Source organism: Aulonocara stuartgranti, assembly GCF_965226115.1.
Source record: "Aulonocara stuartgranti genome assembly, chromosome: 5".
NCBI classification, from domain to species: Eukaryota; Metazoa; Chordata; class Actinopteri; order Cichliformes; family Cichlidae; genus Aulonocara; species Aulonocara stuartgranti.
Genome location: NC_138943.1, coordinates 25,594,517 through 25,615,915, shown reverse-complemented (window position 1 = coordinate 25,615,915; position 21,399 = coordinate 25,594,517). Strand labels below are relative to the sequence as shown.

Below are 21,399 nucleotides of genomic sequence, written 5' to 3'. Positions count from 1 at the left end.
ATGAGGGAAGAGCCTCTGTTCTGTAGCCCACTTACTCAGTTTCCGGATGCTTAACTCTGCTGGCATACAAAGAATCCTTACAACAGCTGGCCTGACAAAGTTCGAAGGTTTGAGATCAGGAGAGCAGTGTAAAACTGTTGCCATCAGCTCTTAAACTGGTTTTGTGCTTTGCCCTTCCTGGTCTCCGTGAGCATTATTTGTAGGCTCCGCAGAAGCGCAGCCATTGGTTTGAACTCCTTTGCCATCAACGCTGTAGTAGAGCAACATGAAGAAGACGTGGCTCTTGTATCTTTTGAAACACTGCAGCTCACTGATCTTCCTAAAGCCTCAAAGATATATGTATTTCCTGTATGCTGCGAGTATGAAAGCTCTCAACGGAGCTTCATTACTTCTTGTTCTAGTTTTCTTCTCCTATAGGCAGCTGGACAAACCTATAAAGAAGCACAGTGCGGTTCTCCAGTGGAGAGTGGCACATGGGGGCTGGGGCCACAAACAGATATGTGGCACATATAGACCACATAACAGGAGACCCTGCAAATTCTGTGGGTAACCTGTCCTAGGCTAGTTCCTCTGGCTGCGTTCGGACAGGTGAGGGACGACAACATTCTCATTTGTAAACCCAGACAGATAGTGCAGCATAGTGGAGACATATCTAGTCAGTTTTCTTATAGGTCAGGCAAAAACTGGGATTGTGTTAACCAGGAGGAATAAAATGAAAGGAACAGGGTCTGCAGATGTTAAACTTCAAAAGTCTGGTGTCTGCTCGTATCAGAATAGAGTTCACCTACTATGAAATGGTTGCAGACTTGGATCATTTCATCTCTTTTTAGGGGGGGTGAAGGAAATGTTCTGTACACAGTGAATAATGAATTGCGTGGTCTCAGTTTCTTGGGTAATGGTTTACTGTGGGGTAGGGTAAGATTGTGAAAATGTGCAGTTATATTGTGTTTTTCTTTGTATGACTGTAAATAAGGAATTGATTCATTAAAGGCTTTGTTAAAAGTCAAAGGTCTCCTCTGCTCTCTTCTCTTCTTCTCTCCTCTCCTCTCCTCCTACCCATCTGGAAGCCCCACATTTTCCTCCTGTTCTATTTTCTCCATGTTGCACAGACCCACTATTTATCTTGCCCACTATAATTTGACACAAAATATTGTTAACTGGAGACACAGAAATATATTAAACAGTGGGAATGTGCGACTGTGAGTGTGGGGGTGTTGTGTATGTGCCCGAGTGCATTTGTGTGTGCTTCTGTGTGTGTGTGTGTGTGTGTGTGTGTGTGTGTGTGTGTGTGTGTGTGTGTGTGTGTGTGTGTGTGTGTGTGTGTGTGCACCTTTGAGTTTTAACTTCCTGTTAGATTCCAAACCCGACCAAGTACTGAATGACCCAGAGTGTCTGCTGTAATAAGAAGCTGGGCTGTGCAGTGGAGACAATATTTTTTGTATCTTTAAATGTCCCCACATAAAACCTCTGTAATATCTGATTCTTGTGTAAATTAGATTGAATTCATTGGAGACAGATAAAGCATATAAATGTGTATGTGTGTTCATGTGCGTGCACAGACAGCTGGTCCTTCTGCTCCTATTTTAAGAACTGCATCTGTAGAGTTTTGTCTAGATAACTTTATTTAACTTTCATAACTATGTGCTTTGCTGGGCCTTTAGAAGTCAAATACTGCATATGTTAACAACAATTTGCCTTTTGTATATTGCCAAATAACTGTGACTTACACATGACATTAGAGTACAAATTAGGAACAACAAGTGTTGGAAGGCTTTCTTTTGTACAGAGCTTTTTCTTAAGCATCTTCTCTTCTTGACTTAGTAGCTGAAGCTTAGGGACTTGTAGAGAATATGCCTGGTTCAGGATTTCTGAAGTCAATGCATATTTCATACTCTCTGCTCATGTTTACAAAGGTAGGTTTCAGTCTAACATACTCTTAGCTTTGATGTAAATAGTGCTGCAAAGTCCAACAACGCATAAATAATAAAACAAATAAATAAATCATATAAAGATATGTGTAAATCTTGTACACTTTTTTATTCGATGTATGGGTGTAGAGTCATATCTATATGGTCTGCTGATCTGAAACACAGCTTACTTTTACTCATGCCCAACCAGGTTGCAGTCTCCAGTTCCAAAGTATTTAGCAATATTGTTTGTAAATTCATATGACAAATATACACTGAGCATATCGATGAACATCTGGGTCTGCATGAGCGTAACTTGAGTCATCAGAGAGGTTCTTATATTGACATTTCACACTGCTTTATCACTGATAAAGGATTATGGAGTTGTCTACTCAGCAGTATGAAGTGAATCTATGAAGTGAATTGGATTGAGATTTGGTGACTGTGGAGGCCATTTGAGTGCGGTAAACTCATTGTCATGTACAAGAAACCATTTTCAGTTGATCTGAGCTTTTCGACATGGCGCGTTATTCTGCTCGAAGCAGCCATCAAAAGATGGATACATAAAGGTGTTCATAAAGGGATGCACATAGTCAGCAGCAGTACTCAGGCAGGTTGTCGCATTGCTCGGTACTAAAGGACCCAAAGTGTGCTGAGAAAATATCTCATACCATTACACTACCAGCAGCAGCCTGAACTGTTGATACAGTGCAGGGTGGTACCAGGTGTGGTCTTCTGCTGCTGTAGGCCATCTGCTTCAAGGCTCAATGTGTTGTGCCTTCAGAGATACTCTTCTGCATATCTTGATTGCAAACAGTGTCTATTTGAGTTACTTTTGCCTTCCTATCAGTTCAAAGCTTTTTGCCGATTCTCCTCTGACCTCTGTCATCAGCAAGACATTTTTGCTTGCTGGATATTTCCTCTTTTTTGGGCCATTCTCTGTAAGAAATATTTATTTAGTTATGTATTTATTTATTTTATTTAGAAAGAGGTGCAATACATATTAATGAACATTTTAACTAATGTAAATATGCCAGATTATAGCCTTGGGCTGGTTTCCATCTGCAGACCCTCTGGCAGGTTGGTGTTACACACAAGTTAGGAAAAACATACAGAGACACTATTTATAGATCATGTGACAAGGACAAAAACCGTGCTCACATTATATTAGAACAAACAATTACAAGAAGAGTGGACAAAAGAGGACAGTATAGATAACAATAACGGAAACACATCAGTTATATTGCACAAACCCCAGTGTTACACATGCCCTGACTGTCTTGATATTGCACTGACGCATTACACTAATAGTTATTTCCCTTTTTGTAATACACTAACTCTTTTTCATGTCCAATATAAAGCATGATTAATTAAACATGATCACGTGTTTGTGTGTCCCTCAGTCACCCTTTTAAGTGACTCTTAAAGGGAGATTTGTACTTTCCCTCACTGACAGTGGAAGACTATTCCAGAAGCTCACTCCCTGATATGACAGAGCATTCTGTGAAAAGGTGGTGCCTCTAAATGCCTCTATCTAAATAGAGATAGTTGCATGGGAAAATCCCAATAGGACAGCGGTTTCAGAAATACTCAGACCATTCTAAATTAAGTCACTCTTCTTTTCCTCTCTGATGCTCATTTTGAACTGCATGTGATCATCTTGACTATGTCTACATGCCTAAATACTAGGGGTGCAACGATACACAAAATTCACGGTTCGGTTCGGTTCGATACTTTGGTGTCACGGTTCGATATTTTTTCGATACAAAAAAATGTTCATGCATTTTTAATTTGTCATTTATTAAAATAATATAAAATTATTAAAATTATAAATTATATATTTTAACTCAAAAGTACAGTTTTTAAATTTAACTCTAACCCTTGTGCGTGTTTTTTATTTTGACAGCGAATGCGCACCTGCGGACCACTTATGTGCAGCCCTGGTTATTTAGCTCGTCATATTGCAGCCACAGAAATTCTTTTGTCCATGAAACCATAAAGCTGCACTTTCTTTTTGCCTTATAGTCTGATTTGTCATAACTTCTCCGTTTTGTGGTAAGCTTTTCTTTGGCTGTCACTTCTTCACCCTGACCTGTCTTATTTGGCTCAGCAGAACTGAAATGCTTTTACACACGCACTCACATAAGCTCAGCGATTCTCTGCGCGATCAACCTCTCACATGTTTAAGCTGCGGGAGATTTCACTTGTCATGTTTGCATAGTAAGCTAACGATTAATAAGACAATGTCAGAGGAATTGGTGCACAAATTATCATCACTCACAGATCAGTGCTGTCGCTCTCTATACACAGTTCGCACGATTGCAAAGTGAAAGCAAAAAAACAAGCGCAAATTCAAACGCGACTTCAATATGTCACATATTGACAGTGGCTCACCGATGCCAATGACATAATTACCCAGCTACATTTCCGAAAGAATGCAAAAGCATTGACATATATTTTTCCTTCCTACAATAGCCCGACGGGCAGGGAAGAGATCGATTTTGGTAGCCCGACTGAAAAAAATCGCTAGCTCCGGGACGTCGGGCTAGCGATATTGCAAGCCCTGTATCTGATTGAGGAATCACTCATCTTTGGAAAAGAGAGTTTATTACAGAGAAATGTCTCTTTCCAAAATAAAAGCTATACTATCCGCTTCTTCTGGGCTATATTCTCAGCAGCATAAGGAGAATCATGTGCTAACAGCTGTCTAAATGACTCGGCTAAAGTTAGTAGCATGCTTGCTTTTTTTTGTCTGCTTCCACTTGTCTTTGCACTAGGATGATGTCGGCGTAAATGTGCAGTCATATTCGTTGTGTTCCCACTAGTGCTTTCAGGTTAATCTCGTTGAAATGACCTTAACGCCACAACACGGCAAATCTCCGTTAACGAGCTACCGCCGATCGCTCCGTGCATGGGGCTAGACGGCCAACACGTTAACGAGCTAACTGCGCTAACACACTAGTTCACACCAATGTAATTGAGCATTGCGTGGCACATCCAACATACTGTTTTACTTTAGTCCATGACTCGCTTACCTTCAGGGTCATACGTCACATGAAAACCAAAATAATTCCAAACGCCAGATCTGAATGAGGTTCAATGCCTGTTGCAAGGAGAGCTTAACTTCTGTCTCGCTAGCTTGCCCTGCGCTCTTCCTTCTGACTATGCTGTCTGTGTTGAGCGCTCAGTGGATCTGCGCTCGACAGTGCAGCCTAGGCGGAGTAGTCGAACACAGATTCACTGAGCGCTCAACACAGACAGCATCGTCAGAAGGAAAGTTGATAAAATAAATTACAAATGTTGTATTGTTCGATACATATGCGTACCGAACCGAAAGCACTGTATCGAACGGTTCAATATCGATACGAATATCGTTGCACCCCTACTAAATACACAGACAGCTGATGAAATATTTGTGTTAGCGAGCTGTTGAACAGGTGTACCTGACCAAGTGGCCTATGAGTACATATATTTATAACCTATTAATGGTAACCTAGTCTTTAATTTTATTCCTCTAGACATGATTGGAGTGTTTATGGTTTTTATTTTTGCGTCTGTCTGTCTACAAATTTGCAGTTTCTGGCATGATGCTAATTTGGTCTCTACAAATTCTTTTCTCGCTGCATTCTTGGAAAGACACAGATTATGGTTGTGCCTGTCTTTTTTTAATACATCACCGAATATTTATTTTTCTGGAGTGAAGAGACCTCAATTTACTTTCCAGTTTGTTGTCTATTCCATCAAAGTTGCCTCAGTTAATTTTGTACATGGCACTATTAACTGCCTCTGTTGTAGCTAATCCAAGATGAATAGAATTGTCAATAAAAACATCCCAGCTCAAATATTTTTTACTAACGCAATCAAAGTTCATACGTATTTGCAAAGGGGATGCAAATTTATCCGACCACATTTGTTTTTGCTGCGTAAAGTTGCTGTGGGGTTAAATTGTCAGTTTTGTTAATGTGATATCGCACTGGATCTAAGTGTGTTGGCCTCATAAGCTTCCATCATCTAATGGCCACTTGGAGTCCGTAGGTTTATTTCTAATTAAAACTGGTAAGATCATGTCGTTGTTAAATTGCATTTCCAGGGTTAGATCAACTGCATTCGCTCCAGACCAAAAATACAAGGTAATAATAAAGAAATGTCAGATTGCTGCGGTAGATTCAGAACACTCTCATTTATTTCCTCTTATCATCTGTTTGCTCATTACTTTATGATTTTATAAAGCAGATCCATGTTACGGTGGTAAATGTCTATAGCAGTGAATTGATTAACATTCATTGGTAGATGTTTTTATGGATGGTAATGTGTTTTTCACTTGTTAATGAGTTAAGAAGACAAACAGTTTAACACTCCTGCGGTGTGTACTACACTCTCACTGTGAGCAATGTTTCTCCTGGTGCAGAGTTGTTTCAGAAAACTCTTTAAAATCACAATTAAAAACCTAAACTGTAACACAAAAATTTCTATGATTTTTATACATTAATGAAAGTGCACTGGATGGCTCTAACAAATGTGGAAAAAAGAGTCTTGATGCACAACATCTGCTTTTAAAACCGAATAATATTATGTTTCAATATCATGCAATGGCTCTAATGTGGTGTATTCCTCCATAGAGGAATCTATGGAGTCCTTTGAAAACCTGGATGAGGTGTTTGTGCTAATATGCTGTGTTTGGTGCATTATGGCCAGACATCTCCACTTTTGGTCTCGTCTTTCCAGAGCACATTGTTCCAGAAGTCTTGTGGTTTTTACAGATCCAACGTTACAACATTACAAAAAGTCCTGCTACCATGAGCTTTCTCCTGCCAGCCCTAGAAAACAAGCCATACTTGATCTTTTTCTAATTGCACTGTCATGTACTTCAACCTTTAATGAGCTAACTGAGGCCTGTAAAGTCTGAGCTATAGATCTTGGGGGTTTTTTTTTCCAGTTTTTCTGAGCATTCGCTGATCTGACCTTGAAGTGGATTTGCAGGGACATCCACTGCTAGAAAGATTGTTGCACTGTGTTCACCCAAACCTGAATGCTCTGGACCAGCAAACTGCCAAAATCTGCTCACACTTGTTGATGATCATTTAATCAAGGGAACTTGATTACGAGCACCTTCCATATCTCTATGGAAGCAGCAAGACTTTACATCATTTTTCACAGGATTACAGAGAGACTTCTGAAAACTTTTTTTCACATGACTGTAGGTCAATTATGATTGCGTGTTTTAAAACCTACAAAGCATTAATTTCTGCTTTGTTTGTATTTATGTTTGTATGCTCAATTTATTTCTCAGTTTTTCAGAGGAGGTTGGCAAAAGGGGTTAATTGGCCGCCCACAACATCATATCCACAACAAAACATAGTGAGAGAGGTGTGAATCCCATGGTGTTGTGTCTAGCATTTTCCACTAACATTATTCTGGAAATGTAAACATTTACAAGAGTTACCCAGGGAAACATATACATTTACTGGTAAATATGCTATTCCCAACATCTACCGTAATATATAGAGATTTTTTCAGTGTCTGTGTGTGTGTGTGTGTGTTTTGCACTTTCAGTGTGAGTTATGATATCTGAGCTGTTCCATTCAGGGGCTCACAGCAGGAGTCCAGTCTTTTCCTCTCCAACTGCACTTCGATCTAGCACTACATATTCCTCCATCTCCCCAATTCGGTCCGCTTCTTCCTCCCTCTCCTGCCTCGCCCCCCTCGCTGATGTATGGAATGTCTACTCTCATATGGAGTGTGTTTGTAAAAGTCATGGTAATCAAATTTCACTGATTCCCGGGGGATTAAACAAGGTGGCATTTGTGTGTATGTGTGTGCGAGTGCGTTCTGTCGCTCTGCATATACACTATTAGCTGTGCACTAAGTTGTGTATTGTAGTGCAGCTGTGTCATTACTCTAAGACCAGCTCAGCTGTAATATATCATCCATCATCTTGTACTCCAAGGAGACAACTATATATGGGATAGCAATGCTGCATTTGCATACCGGCAGAGCATATACTGCGTTTTAATTGATTCAATATGCAGTATAAAGCGGTTGAAGGGGGCATTATAAACACCTCAAGGCAGAGCATCTCACTTGTCTCAGCTGCATCTTGACCAAGTCACAGAGATTAAAAGTCTTGCTTTCTGGATTGTGTGTCTGACTCAGACACTCACAATAACAATATTGTTTGCTTATTTGAAATCAACCCTAACACTCGAGGCAAAATCACTCTCTTACAAAAATGAGATGATTACAGAGTGGAAGTAATCGCTCATGACTGCTGCAAACATGGCGGCAGCAAGATTTCCCACCCACAAAACAGGTATTACTTAGCCTAGGTGCACAATTACCTATTGTTGGAAGTATATATGTTCTGGCAGTATGGCTATAGGTTTAGCAAGTTTTAACTATGTTCAACACACAACTTCAGCCTCCTTTTTTTTCTGTGAGACTCTAAGCTACAATTTCTGCCTGCTCTTAGGTGTTGCATGTTGAACTAGAAAGTCACACCCCATTACAGTTCATATGAGGTGGAAAGCTACCAGGACAGCCTGGAAGGCAATGACTGATGTCTGTGTGCCTTTGAATCTCTAAAAGTGCATTAAATTAGCAAATATTATATAGCTTTGGCAGAAGTATTTGCAACAAAGGCAACCAAACTTAAGTAAACTCAGTGTCTCCATAGACAAAAAAATATGCTTGCTGTCAGATATAAACCATAAAGTATTTGCTGAAGTTTCTCTTCCTGATATATATATATATACACACACACACACACACACACACACACACACACACACACACACACATATATATATATGCTTATATATATATATATATATATATATATATATATATATATATATATATATATATATATATATATATATATATATATATATATTAGGGCTGCCACGATTTGTCGACTAGTCACGATTACGTCGACTATCAAAATCGTCGACGACTGATTTAATAGTCGACGCGTCGTTTGAAGCTTTGTAAGATCCCAAAAGACGCAGGAATAAGTAGCAGGATTTAAGAGTGTAATAACGGACTGAAACAGAAGATGGCAGCACTGCATGTACAAGGATGCCAGCTGCCGTTAAACCCCGAAGAAGAAGAAGAAGAAGCAGCTGTGTCCCAGAATTCATAGCGCGGCCCAGCTCAGTTTCCAACAATGGCGGCAGCTAGTTAGTTTTAATATTACTCTTATTATTCTTTCTGGGTCACAAAATAAACGTTTAACATATTTTCAGCCAAGAATGTAGCTGTGTAAACCTCAAATATCGGCTCAGTTTATCAGGACACCACATATTTTCAAAAGCGCTCCGACGTTTTCGGAGACGTCTGTTACCCACTAGCTCGATAGCTAGCCGGGGGCAAGGTCACTAGCGCGGTGAGAACACCGGACTCCCGGCAAATTGTTTTCAAACCCACCGCCGTCTTTCGCTACTCAGGTTAAATATATATGAGTCACTTAGATAAATTAAAAATGTTGTTGTTTGGCTTTTTTTTTTTTTTGTATTTTATTTGTTCCTGAGTAAATCGGTTTGTCTGAGATTAAAGTTATAGTTTTTACACAGCTGAATAAACGTCAAGCAGACAGCTGATTATCAGAAGTGTGAGATGCTGGAGAATATACTCCGGTGTCCTGTTATATTTTAGATAGCAAGGAGTTTATTAAACTTCACCGAAACAATCTGCAAATTTCATTAAAATTGAATAAACTATCATCTTGTCTTTATTTTTAGTTAGCACCTTAAAAGCTTAAAGCTGTAAGCTAATGATAGTTATATAAGAGCAGATGCTGCTGGTGCAATAAGCTGTAGTTTTACGTCCAGTGGATGATGATCTGATTAGTCAACTAATCGCATAAATAATTGGTGACTAGTCGACTATCAAAATAATCGTTTGTGGCAGCCCTAATATATATATATATATATATATATATATGTATATGTGTGTTTTATAGTGGTAAGAGTTAAAGATAGCACACCTTCTTTGGCGCCCACTGCATGAATCACAGTACTTGAAGAGAAGGTGATGACTCTGGGCTCTACCTTGCATTATGTATCTTTACTGTAAGTATAGTGTGAAGAGGAGCCCCTTTGAATCCAGTGTTACACTGTACTGCAAACTATTAACTTCTACAGCATTCTGCAGTTCACGTAATTTGTTCGAGATATGTATACTCTGTCCCTGGTGCTATAGTTTAATACAAATTGAAGTGCTGGAAAAAAATCAGGATGGATCGGTCCACATCAAGCTGAATTCACAATGATACAAATCCATACTTTTTACCAAAAGACGCTGCCCAAATTCTGCTGACTCCAGATTTGTGTTTATACCTTTGCTCAGTTCAACAGGAAACTGATTCACTGTCTGAGATCTTTTTAAAAAAATAAGCAATAATAATTTATTTAGCCAAAGAAGAAAATGTTCATTTTATTAAATTGAAGTTGCAGTAAAAAATGAATTCTGTGGGGACGTTGGTTAAATTAAATTCTCCATCTTGATTCTATTGCTTGTGGTATTGCTTAATTGTGAGTAATCAAAGCAGTTGTCCAAGTGAAAGCACATAATTTGGTTACATTTGAAAAAAAGTTTGATTTCTTAGCAAGAAGTGAGTTTTGCTCTCTCTCTCCCTCACTCTTTGAAGCGCGAGCTGGCAATCATCAGAACTGGGAACACATTGGGGACTGTTTTATTAAACCATGTGAAAGGTACATTACATTTTGCAATACCCTGAAAGAGTGAGCACAGGTCCACAGCCCTGGGCTTCGTCCTAGGCAGAGACAGATCAAACTGCACAACAATAGAAGCCAGTGAGCGGAGCTGGGTTGATAACCTTTCATGTTTACTTTTGCTTATGATTGTTATGACTCCACCTGCCCGTCTCCCAGATTGAAGCCTCCAGCTCTATTGTCAGTAGAAAAGATAAACTCGAGATTGCAAGCAATTTGTACATCTGTAAATTGATGCTTGTCTTTGGCAGCTTGTTTTTGAGGAGAGTTAAATATGCATGACTTCAACATGGGTGACTCCCAAGTTTTCTTTTCTTCTTCTTCTCCAAAACAACAACCAAATGACATGAAATCTTTATTTGTTAGAAACAAACAGAATTCTGAATTGATTTAGATTTAGATTTTGATCTCCACGTGAGCTCCAGGAGCTAACTAGATTTGTTTGTTTTTTCTGAAATGCAGCTACAGTCATATTTACCGAGCGTGCGTGCGCGCACACACACGTACTGAACAGGTGCGCAAACACACGTGCATGCAGACACACATGCACACACGTATGCTCCCATCTTTAGTCGGTTGAGAAGGAGACAAACCTAAAGATCGCCACAGAGACCCATCTTTCAAATTTATTCATTAAACTCCCAAATGCTCCCCTTAACGAATGTAATTAGAATATGGTAATGAGAGAGGGCTGAACCAGGGAGTGTTATAATACGCTTAGCAGCACAGAGGGAGAGAAGAGGAGAGGGGGGGGGGGAGAGAGACAGGGAAGGAAATAGAGTAAGGGAGTAAGACGAAAGAGAAATAGAGAGGCTGACTGACAGGGTGCCAATTTATGTCTTGTTGTAAACAAGTATTTATGCCAATGAGAGGTGGCACACACTTTCTTTCACTCTCTCTCTCGCTCCCCGTCTCTCAGTTTCTCTCTCTGTCTCTCTTTCTCTCCTTCCTTATCATACTAAACCTCCTCAACAACAATAACATCAACAATAGCAGAGCAGAGATCACCCTCTGAGGGAAGAGTGACTCACAACGAGAAGAGGCATCAGGGGTTAACACAACCACTGGGGACTCCTTCAGTGAGACACCCTCACCCCCCACCGAGCCACTGCTGCCACCAAGTCGCTTTCTCTTCTTAAAAAAAAAAAAAGCCACTGCTAAATGCGCTTTCATCATTTGAAATTTCAAATATCCGTCTGTGTGTGCAAGTGTGTATGTGTCTGAGCACCCTTTCCTGGTTAACTTTGCGGGAGTTTTTGAGGACTCTGACAAGCTTTATCCAAGACGCCCTAACGCGGCGGGGTTCCTGGCATTGTGTTTGACACCACACACCTGTTGCTGTCTTTGATGTGCTCACCCCCCCTGCTGAGAGAGTGGGGGCCGTCTCCTCAAATGCAAATGCAAGGGAAGAGGAAGAGGACAGGTAAGGTGCGCAAGAGAGGGGAAGTCTTAGAAAAATATGATTGATGTTCCCCCAGTGGATTGAGGCTGTCTCTTCTTCGCTCTCAGGTCTCCGCTAAAAGAGTTTGTGCTACTTTCAATACCGTCAGTGTGTGTGTGTGTGTGTGTGTGTGTGTGTGTGTGTGTGTGTGTGTGTGTGTGTGTGTGTGTGTCGCCACTTTCACCGTTTGGACCTCTGTAAATTTGGAAGGGAGGGTGATGAGAGGGAGATGAGAAAATCAGGGGGGGAAAAAGGCAGAAGAAGGTGAGCTGTGGGAATGGGAGAGGTGGGAGGAAAGTAAAGAGGTCAAACCAAAAAGGAGATGGAGTGAAGGAGAGGGCAGAGAGATTTTTTCATTACAAAGCCATCACTCACATGCGCAGCAGCCACTACATACTCTCAGACTCTTCAGAGACTAAGCCTCCGCGTTGTGTGTATGTGTATACACTTGTTCATGCTTGTGCATCCTTCCATGTATATTTTTGACATGGGGGATATTTTTGGGTGCACGCATGTCTGAGTGTGAGCGTATGCGCCTGCGCGTGAATGCTGCGAGAGCTGGGGTGAGACAGAGATGAATGTGATGCACATGTCTCTTTCCCAACCAGGTGACAGAGGCGGGCCCCCACTGAAGGTCAGACCTTATCCCTCAATGATAGCCCAACATTAAATATGTATATGTGTGTGTGTGTGTGTGTGTGTGTGTGTGTGTGTGTGTGTGTGTGTGTGTGTGTGTGTGTGTGCGTGAGCACGTAGTTTTGTTCCATGTTTAGGACCTTTATCAGCATGCACACCAACCTTTTTGAAGCTACTGGTCTTTTTGGGAACAGTATTTTATGGGATCCTGGTTACCTTTAGAGTTTGGGTTAGACTTTGAGGATAACGTGTGTGTGTGTGTGTGTGTGTGTGTGTGTGTGTGTGTGTGTGTGCACCCAGTTTGGTTCATCTTTATGACCTTCACCATTATACACACCAACCTTGTTGGCACCACTGTTCTTTTTTGGGAACAGGAGGCCAGCTTTTAATGGGATCGAGGTTAAGTTTAGGGTTTTGGTTAGACTTACAGGATAGCAGCATAAACTTGTGTGTCTGTGTGTGTATGTGTGCAGCTGTTTGTTTGTCTCGCAGTGTGTCACTGAGAGAACAGGAGGATAGGCAGACAAAGCCAGGACTAGTTTTGTTTTTATATATTTATTTTTGTATACAAGAGACTTTGTGTATTAACGGCCCATTTGTATGCATGTGTGTGCATAAGTCTTTTATGTCCATGGCCGTGCATGTGTTTGTTACTCAGTGTGTGATGAGGTGTTTATATGATAAACACAAGGCAAGCTTGAGAGGAATTCTGATCAGGGGCTTTGCAACAGTTGTTATGGAAACAGCATTAAGCAGTTGTATTAGCCAGTGGAGGTAATATAAAGGCTGTTGAAAGTAACACACTGTGGGGAGAGAGGCAGTTTGGGAATATAATACAAACTACACATTATTGCTCCGGTTTACAATAGACTTGATGAAATTTTATTGTGTGGCTAGAACAGAACAAAATTATCCTCGTCATAAGTCATTGTCTGTCTCTCTGTTCGAGCCACACATTTTAATTAGCCAGGTTAGAGAACACAGTGCAAACAAGACATTATTGGTCTGGTTTACAATAGACTTCACATCATTAATGTCAGCTTAAGGCAAAGCCTAACTTAGTCTGCATTCGGCTTTCTCTTTGCAACATAATCTTTGCTGCAGCTCGAGTCTGCTCAAAAAAGCCACCGTTGCTCCATGACATTGGTGATTTTTAGAGGTCAGCAACGAGCGTTACACAAAGGGATGCTGAGAGATGAGCCGTGTCACATTTCAGATCACAAATCAAATAGTGTTACGTGTGGATTTAGCGTGAGACAGCCACTGTAATGTGTGTTTTATACGGTGAAACAGACCAATAAATGATGTATAACATAAATAACAGAAATGCTTTATGCTTGCTAAAAGAAAGCAAAATGAACTCTATGAATAGAATGCTTGTGAACATCAGGCACTTGTAATACTAATGCGGTTTGTTTCACCCCCTTCATATGGTATGTATACAAGACTCAAGGAGCAAGGCAGAGACAAAATTCTGTAGTTGAAAAGGACCTTCAGTTTGTTACCTCCTGTACTGCCAAAATAAACTGCTCAATGCCAGATGATTGCTTTGGTGAGAACCAGCAGCAGCCTTCATTTGAGGCACTTCAAATGGATGTGACAGTTCCAGTTTATAGACAGCTCTGTTTTCCCCCGATCTCTGTCGGGGTGATGCTCATCATTAGACTTCAGACATGCGCACACACACACACACACACACACACACACACACACACACACACACACACACACACACACACACACACACACACACATGCTAGCCTGTAGCTAGACCCTATAACGGAATCTCCCTGGGGAAAGCTCCTGTATAAGTCTGTTGCTGTGTAGGCGACCCCCCCCCCCCCCCCAACTTCCCCATCCTCCCTCCTGTGGAAATCTCCCCGAGGTCTGTGAGTGTGTGTGTGTGTGTGTGTGTGTGTGTGTGTGTATGGCTGTCTGTCTGCTGTTCTGTACATGCCAGTTTCTTGGAGGGAGATGGTCTCAGTGATGCATGAGTGGGAGGCTGATTTCCCTAACTGCATCACTCGCTCCAATCTAACTTCCCACTTATGCTCTCTGCTTTGTTAGATACTTCTTAAGTAACTCTGTCTCTTTCTCAGTTTCTCTCACACGCAGACAGACAGGAATAGGTGTGTGTTGGGAATAGTGCGCGTGTGTGTGCATTCAGGCAGGCCTGTCGTGATGTATTATTACGTAGACTCACAGAGACATGCAGAATGTCTGGGTTTCTAGAGTAGATCCCTTGAGGAAGATACTCGTCCCTGTCCGTGTGTCTGGCATAGCTATTATGCACGCACGCGTGCGTGTGCATGTACACACACACAGACACACACACACACACACATGCACACACAGTATTCCTAAAGGGTCAGTGTGTCACCATCACTAGGCATGCTCAAAGCACTCCATCACTGCTTTCTACTGGGACAATAACAGTGACTTCCTGAGGTTCGACCTTCACCGTCTCACTTCTGTCACTCCTCACACGGGTGAGCGTGAGTGCTGTTGAGGGAGTGAGCAGCAGTGTGTGTGTGTGTGTGTGTGTGTGTGTGTGTGTGTGTGTGTGTGTGTGTGTGTGTGTGGGTGGGTGTGTTTTAGAGTGTGTCAGGCGGCCGTTTCAGCTGACTCTTCTGTTTCTAGCTTTTTTAATGGCTCTTATGGGGCAGGCCTTTAATTGCAAGTCTCTCTCCCTCCTTCTTAATCCTCCCATCCTTCTGCCTCTCCCAGCCCCTCGTCTCCTCTCTTCTTCTCCTCTCTCCTCCCGCCTCCCACTGGCTGACAGTCACTAGGGGGGCACAAGTGCCTGGCCGGAGCTGTGGAGGCCGTATAGGATATTGACTTGCTGCGGAGTGGTTTGGGAGGAGGAGAGGTGGCTGCCTGTCACAGCTAATGAATAGATGCATAAATGAATGAGGCACTCCTTTTGCGTTTGTGTGTGTGTGTGTGTGCGCGCGCGTGTGCATGCGTGTGTGTGTGTGTGTGTGTGTGTGTGTGTCTGTTGTTTGTGCCGAGCTTTGGCTGAAAATGTGCCTGTGTGCATCCAACCCAACCATGACTCGGAGCAGTTTTATGTGCCCGAGACAGACAGACAGACATTAATAGTGGCCAGCTTGAGAGTGATAATTATTAAGGGTGTGATAACAGCCCAGCCTACACATACACACGCACACATAAACACACATAAATGTAGGATGAGGCAGTAAGGGGTTGGAATGAGAGGAACGAATGGAGGGTACATAAAAAAATAAAAACAATCCAGTTAAGTGCAAGCACCCTTCAGCTGTTCCCCCCATCCCCATCCCTACCCCACCCCCCACCCCTCCCTTCATCTCGTCTGATCGGTATGGAGCTGGAGTACTCTCTTGCCAAACTGGGACAAATACCTAAACACACACACACACACACACGGAGAAAGAGGCAGAGGAGGTCTGGAGAGGAGACTGTTGAGCTGAGGGGGCAGATGAAGGAGTGCTGGAGTGTTGATGTCTTCTTCACTATTGCTTTGTGCCACATTTCAAACACTGATTGCCTTAAGAGGACAATTTACATTTCACAGTCTTTCACAGCAAGTGGGTGAGATGGGAGTCGGGGAAAGAACAATGTTTCAAGGAGGAAGTCAGGGGTTACAGGGTTCACCGAGAGAAAGGAAAAGGCGATGCTGCGTGAGCGACTAAAAAGCAGGAGGTATAAACAAGAGTTTCTTTTGGCTGCATCTCTGTGTCTCTGTGTATGTGTGTGTGTGTGTGTGTGTACGGGCGTTTTGTTTTTCCTTACTCTTGGTAGAATGCACCTGTACGATTTGAACTTTCTTTTTCCTTATTGGATTCATTTGAGTGTGGAAGAAGAATAGAAGTTATGTGGAGAGGAGAGCTGAGGAGATGAAAAGAGAGCCAGAGGAATTAAGAATCGAGTTAGGAGCGAGCTTTATCTGCCGGGAAACTGTGAAACTGCCAAGTACAAGAAAACTTTTCCTATCAGCGCACTCTCTCAGCTAGTGTATAGGTCTGCACACACACACACACACACACCCCCTGTGCATGTGTGTGTGTTTATGTAGCATGTGTGTGTGTTTAGGAGATAGCTTTTCCTCCCCAGTGGAGGGAAACATCAGTGTGTCAGTGAGTGTGATTGGTTGTTGGCCCTGAGGGTCTGTCCTCTATATCTGTCTTCTGACTGGCTGCACTGTGACCAATCAGACGCCCAGACCTCACCGTGGCAATCAAGATAGTGACACGCTCTCTGTGGGCATCAGCAGGTCATCTGGAAATACCTGTTATGTTTTATCTCTCTGTGACACACACACTGATACACACATGCGCACATACCAATATAACCTTTCTGCCTTGTCTCTGTCTCTCTAGGAAATTGCTGCATATCTCATCACTTTTGAGAAACACGATGAGTGGCTGACGACGTCGCCGAAAACCAGGTGAGGGGAGAGAGAGCAGACAATGATTTCCACACACGTACAAAAACACAGTATCGCTCAATCAGTCAGTGGCTCACGTTGGTTTAATCTCAATGACTGAGTGCCTCTGTTTGATTAAAACATTAGTGATGTACGTCGACTGTCTCCAAAGGGTCCTTCTAGCCGACCTGCTCTACATGTAGAGAATGCGCCAGAACATGCTTGGACTGTAAAGCACCTAGTCAGCTGGAAATGGAGTATTAATGAATGTAAATGTATTAGGATAAGTGATGTATAATTCAGATGAGTGAGGGTGAGGGGGGTTTGTGTATATAAGATGGGGTGTGAACGGGGATTCACATGCCAGAACTGAATATTCATCGATCCGAATGAGACATAAGCAGCTCTTTTCCTAGAATGGAGAGAGGTTATAGCTAGGAAAGTGGGTAGGAAAAAGAGGAAGAGAAAATAAAAGACTGAAGGAAAGGGCAGTGTGAATTATTGATAAATCACCTTATTGACATTTACTCTAGTTAATACAGATGTAAGTAGAGGACTGAAAGAGAATGAAAAATGACAGAGACGGGGAAGCAAGAAAGGAAAGAAGAAAGTAAAGTTAAGGAAGTGAAATGGTCACCCCCGTGGCCCCATTTCTGATTACTGACACCGCTGAAAGCCCCAGGATATGCCTCTGCGCTCCTATTGTGCCAGCTAAAGGACTCTTCTCGGGAGCAGCCGGAGGCCAGCAGCACAGTTTATGTTGTGGATGGATTTCTCATTGATTGGTTGTGCTGCCGGATAGCCTCAGTCTCCCAGCAGCAGCAGCAGCAGCAGTCATATTGGTGGTATTGAGCAGCAGTTAAATATAATCCCATTTACACATGACATGAGGCACGATTAGAACAGATTACACCTAATCCCATCAGATGGAAAGATCAGCTAACAGGGCCCGTGACATTTACGTGCAGCGCATACATTTTTGTGCGTGCGTGCACGTGCACGCTTGTGCGTTTGCATTCATAAGTGTGCATGTGTTTGCACACTTGTGGGGGGTCGATATTAAGATAACAATCAATGACCTTCATTTCTTCCCCTTGACTGAAATACCTCATTTGTTCAGTGTAATGAACTCCTCCTTCTCTCCTCCCTTACCGGATTTACCCACTCTGTCTCTTTATTGTGGCGTTTTTGTTTTGTTTCTTTTTTTCCCACTTTCCTCGCAATCGCTGTTTTTGCTCTGCTACACCGTGGAACAGTGGAAAAGCTTTTTATATCCCACACATCACAGCCTAGTTACAATCAATAGCATTTATGTCTGCTTGAATCAGAGGGTTCGTGAGCAGTACGGGCACCATCCACGCGCCCCTGTCGCCACACACACACACACACACACATGCACACATACGTATGAACCCGTGCGCATGTGCCGCCCACACACACACACATGCACACACACATCTGAAATCATCCATCTTCTCCATAACATAATTAGAATCAGCAGCTCTAAGATGACTCACGCTGCTCGAGACAGAGACTAAACTCGGCTTTGATGGGAGGGTGGGGGTCTCCACTCCACTAAGAAACTGGCAGGCTCACCCCCCAAAACAGAACAGATTTAAGGTGTCAAAGAAAATCAGCTCAAAGTAAATTCAATTTCACTGCTCACAGTGTTCTGAGTAAATTGCAATCATCTAAATCCATATACATATATGAGAAGGGAAGGAAAGGAAAGGAAAGGAAAGGAAAGGAAAGGAAAGGAAAGGAAAGGAAAGGAAAGGAAAGGAAAGGAAAAGAGATTAGATGAAAGGAGAAGCACAGGTTAAGATAGCAGCAGAGGGAACAGATGAGATGAGCAGATCAGAAAAAGTGGAGGGGAGAATGGGGGAACCAAACAAGCCTTAAAAGAGAAAATGAAGAGATGGTGTGATAACAGGGATAAAGGCTAGAGGTTGATGAAGACGAGGACAGTAAGAGGAAGTGTATGAACGTGTGTTTGTGTGCATGTGACTGCCAGAGAAAGAGCGAGAGAGCATTCGTGAGTATATGTTAGTTTATTGATTGTTAACGCGTCTGTTCTCTCTCTGTTGCGGTGAGATAAGGCAGAGAAAGCATTTTTCAGCGTCCTACACACACACACACACACACACACACACACACACACACACACACACACACCTGTCCTTAATGTTTGAAAGTGTAATGATTGATTGCTGGGTAGCAGGTTTGACATTGAGCCCAAAGAACGCACGGCGGTGGGTCCTGCCACCTTTGATATCGTTATAGCCTCGGTGTCTCACGTGTACGTGTACATGCATGGCTCCTGGTGTGCGCCTGTGTGTTTGTGTGTGAGCATCCTGATAGGTGTATATGGAATGGGAGCTTAGAGGCCAATGTTCCTGCCGTGCCAATAAATCACCCTACTAAAATATTAACATGTAGGAGCCGGAGTCTATGTATGAGTGGGGAGGGAGCACATGAGACCAGCTCACTTGACTGTGGGAGAGTAACGCTGATGTCACTGTGTACACCAAGAACATGTTTTTTTTTTCTTGTTTGAGTTGAGCAATCCAGAAGTTTTTGGGTACTACGGGAAGTTTTAGGAATGCAGCACAAAACTCATGTTCTGTTCAGTATCCCAGAGAGCTGCATTGCTGCTAGCTTCAAAGACATTTATTCTGAATGACCAACCTAATACCTGACTACGTCTTTATCATGTATCCCGTCAGACCTCAGAATGGCTCTATGATCCTCTACAACCGTAAAAAGGTGAAGTACAGGAAGGATGGGTACTGTTGGAAGAAAAGGAAAGACGGCAAGACCACCCGAGAGGATCACATGAAGCTGAAAGTCCAGGGAGTAGAGGTGAGAGGCTGCAGTGGAAAAACAAGTCGATGATCTTGTTTGCCGCTGAGTGTGGTTTCACTGCCAATCTTGTCTCTAACTCACTCTCCTTCACTTGGAGGGGCTGCATACGTGTAGCACAAACGAACACACATGCCGAAGCTACAGGCCACTTTGTGACCTGGGAGCAAGTGGTGCCAATCTTTCTTTCTCTCCCTTCCTCCTCCTGTCCCTGTCTCAATCCCTCCCTCTGTCTCCCCTCTCTCTCCCTCTCTCTCTCTGTGAAGGATAAGAGTGTGTTTGGCCTGAGGCCAGGAATGATGTCAATGCCTCCTTCAGCAGAACAGAGAGGGGTATCGATCCAGTCTCAAGGCAGCGTCTGTGTGTGTGCGAGTGAGTGTGTGTTTGAGTCACATCAGCTAGCTCAAAAATTGATTATTCAGCAGGAATATACCAAGAGGTGAGAGGAGTGAGCATGCATGTGTCAGAAACAGAAAGAATGATTTGGAATGGGGAGCGAAGGAGAAGGCACATGGATCCTTGTGGAGGGCTCAGTAGTTTTGCATTAAAGGAGAGCTGGAGACACAGACGTAAAAGGAATAATTGAGATCAAGTATTCCCTTTTGCAACTCACAGCTCCACGCTCACGTCCCATTTCACATGCATTTCCCTGCAAATGTTCATGGATGCACATGCTCAAACACATACACAAGGCAGCCACTTCTCTCCCTGGTACTTGGTCAGTAATTGTTTATGTCACTGTTTCCCGTGACCCCTCAAGCAAGTAAGTAAGTAAGCAGTGTGTTGAGCACGGGAATGAGGGAACAAGGAAAGCAGCGAGATGAGCAGAGGGAGAGGAGCAGGAGGATGGGGAGCGGCAGGAAGCATGAGAGGAAAAACATAACCCTGGATGGAGAGCCTCCTCATATCGAATGGAAATATATGGAAATGCACTCTGCCTTTGGCAAAACACACTTTAGATAGAGGGCTGGCTACTTCTGAGAAGAGGCAAAATGGCGAGAAAATACAAGTGTGTGTGTATATGAGAAAGAAAACAGGGCAAGTTTTAACTGTGGATTATATACTGCCAGATTGCTGAATATTTGCGTTTGTGTGCAATATTGTCTGCAAAAACAACCACTTTATGTGCTGCATGTGGGTGTGATCGTGTGGGTGTGTGATTCTTGATTGTACTGTGTGCGTTGACCTTGATAGAAGGCTTTTCTGCCATCATTTCATCCTTCTTCTGTCAAAAAGAAAAGCTCACTTCATTAAGGCCGGGTATTGATTCCTCGATACATTTTGAGTATTGACTAAAAGGTTTCCACTGCGCAGATGATCAAAAGCTGTCAAAAGCTCCAAACTGGAGTCTGACTTAATCCACGGTCAGACTCTATATCTTGTTCACATATTCTCTAAGATAAGATGTTTACT

The 21,399-nt window shown here is 42.5% G+C and overlaps 1 protein-coding gene across 6 annotated transcripts in view; it reads left to right on the top strand.

The window, feature by feature from the left end:
- LOC309707186 (calmodulin-binding transcription activator 1-like) overlaps positions 1 to 21,399 on the top strand; it is a 55,689-nt gene that overhangs the window by 17,693 nt on the left and 16,597 nt on the right. For all 6 annotated transcript variants that reach the window (XM_082534340.1, XM_082534339.1, XM_082534338.1 and 3 more), the window contains exons 4-5: positions 17,078 to 17,145; positions 19,851 to 19,986. In XM_082534340.1, the coding sequence (XP_082390466.1) occupies positions 17,078 to 17,145; positions 19,851 to 19,986 (204 nt within the window). The remainder of the gene's footprint in view (positions 1 to 17,077; positions 17,146 to 19,850; positions 19,987 to 21,399) is intronic.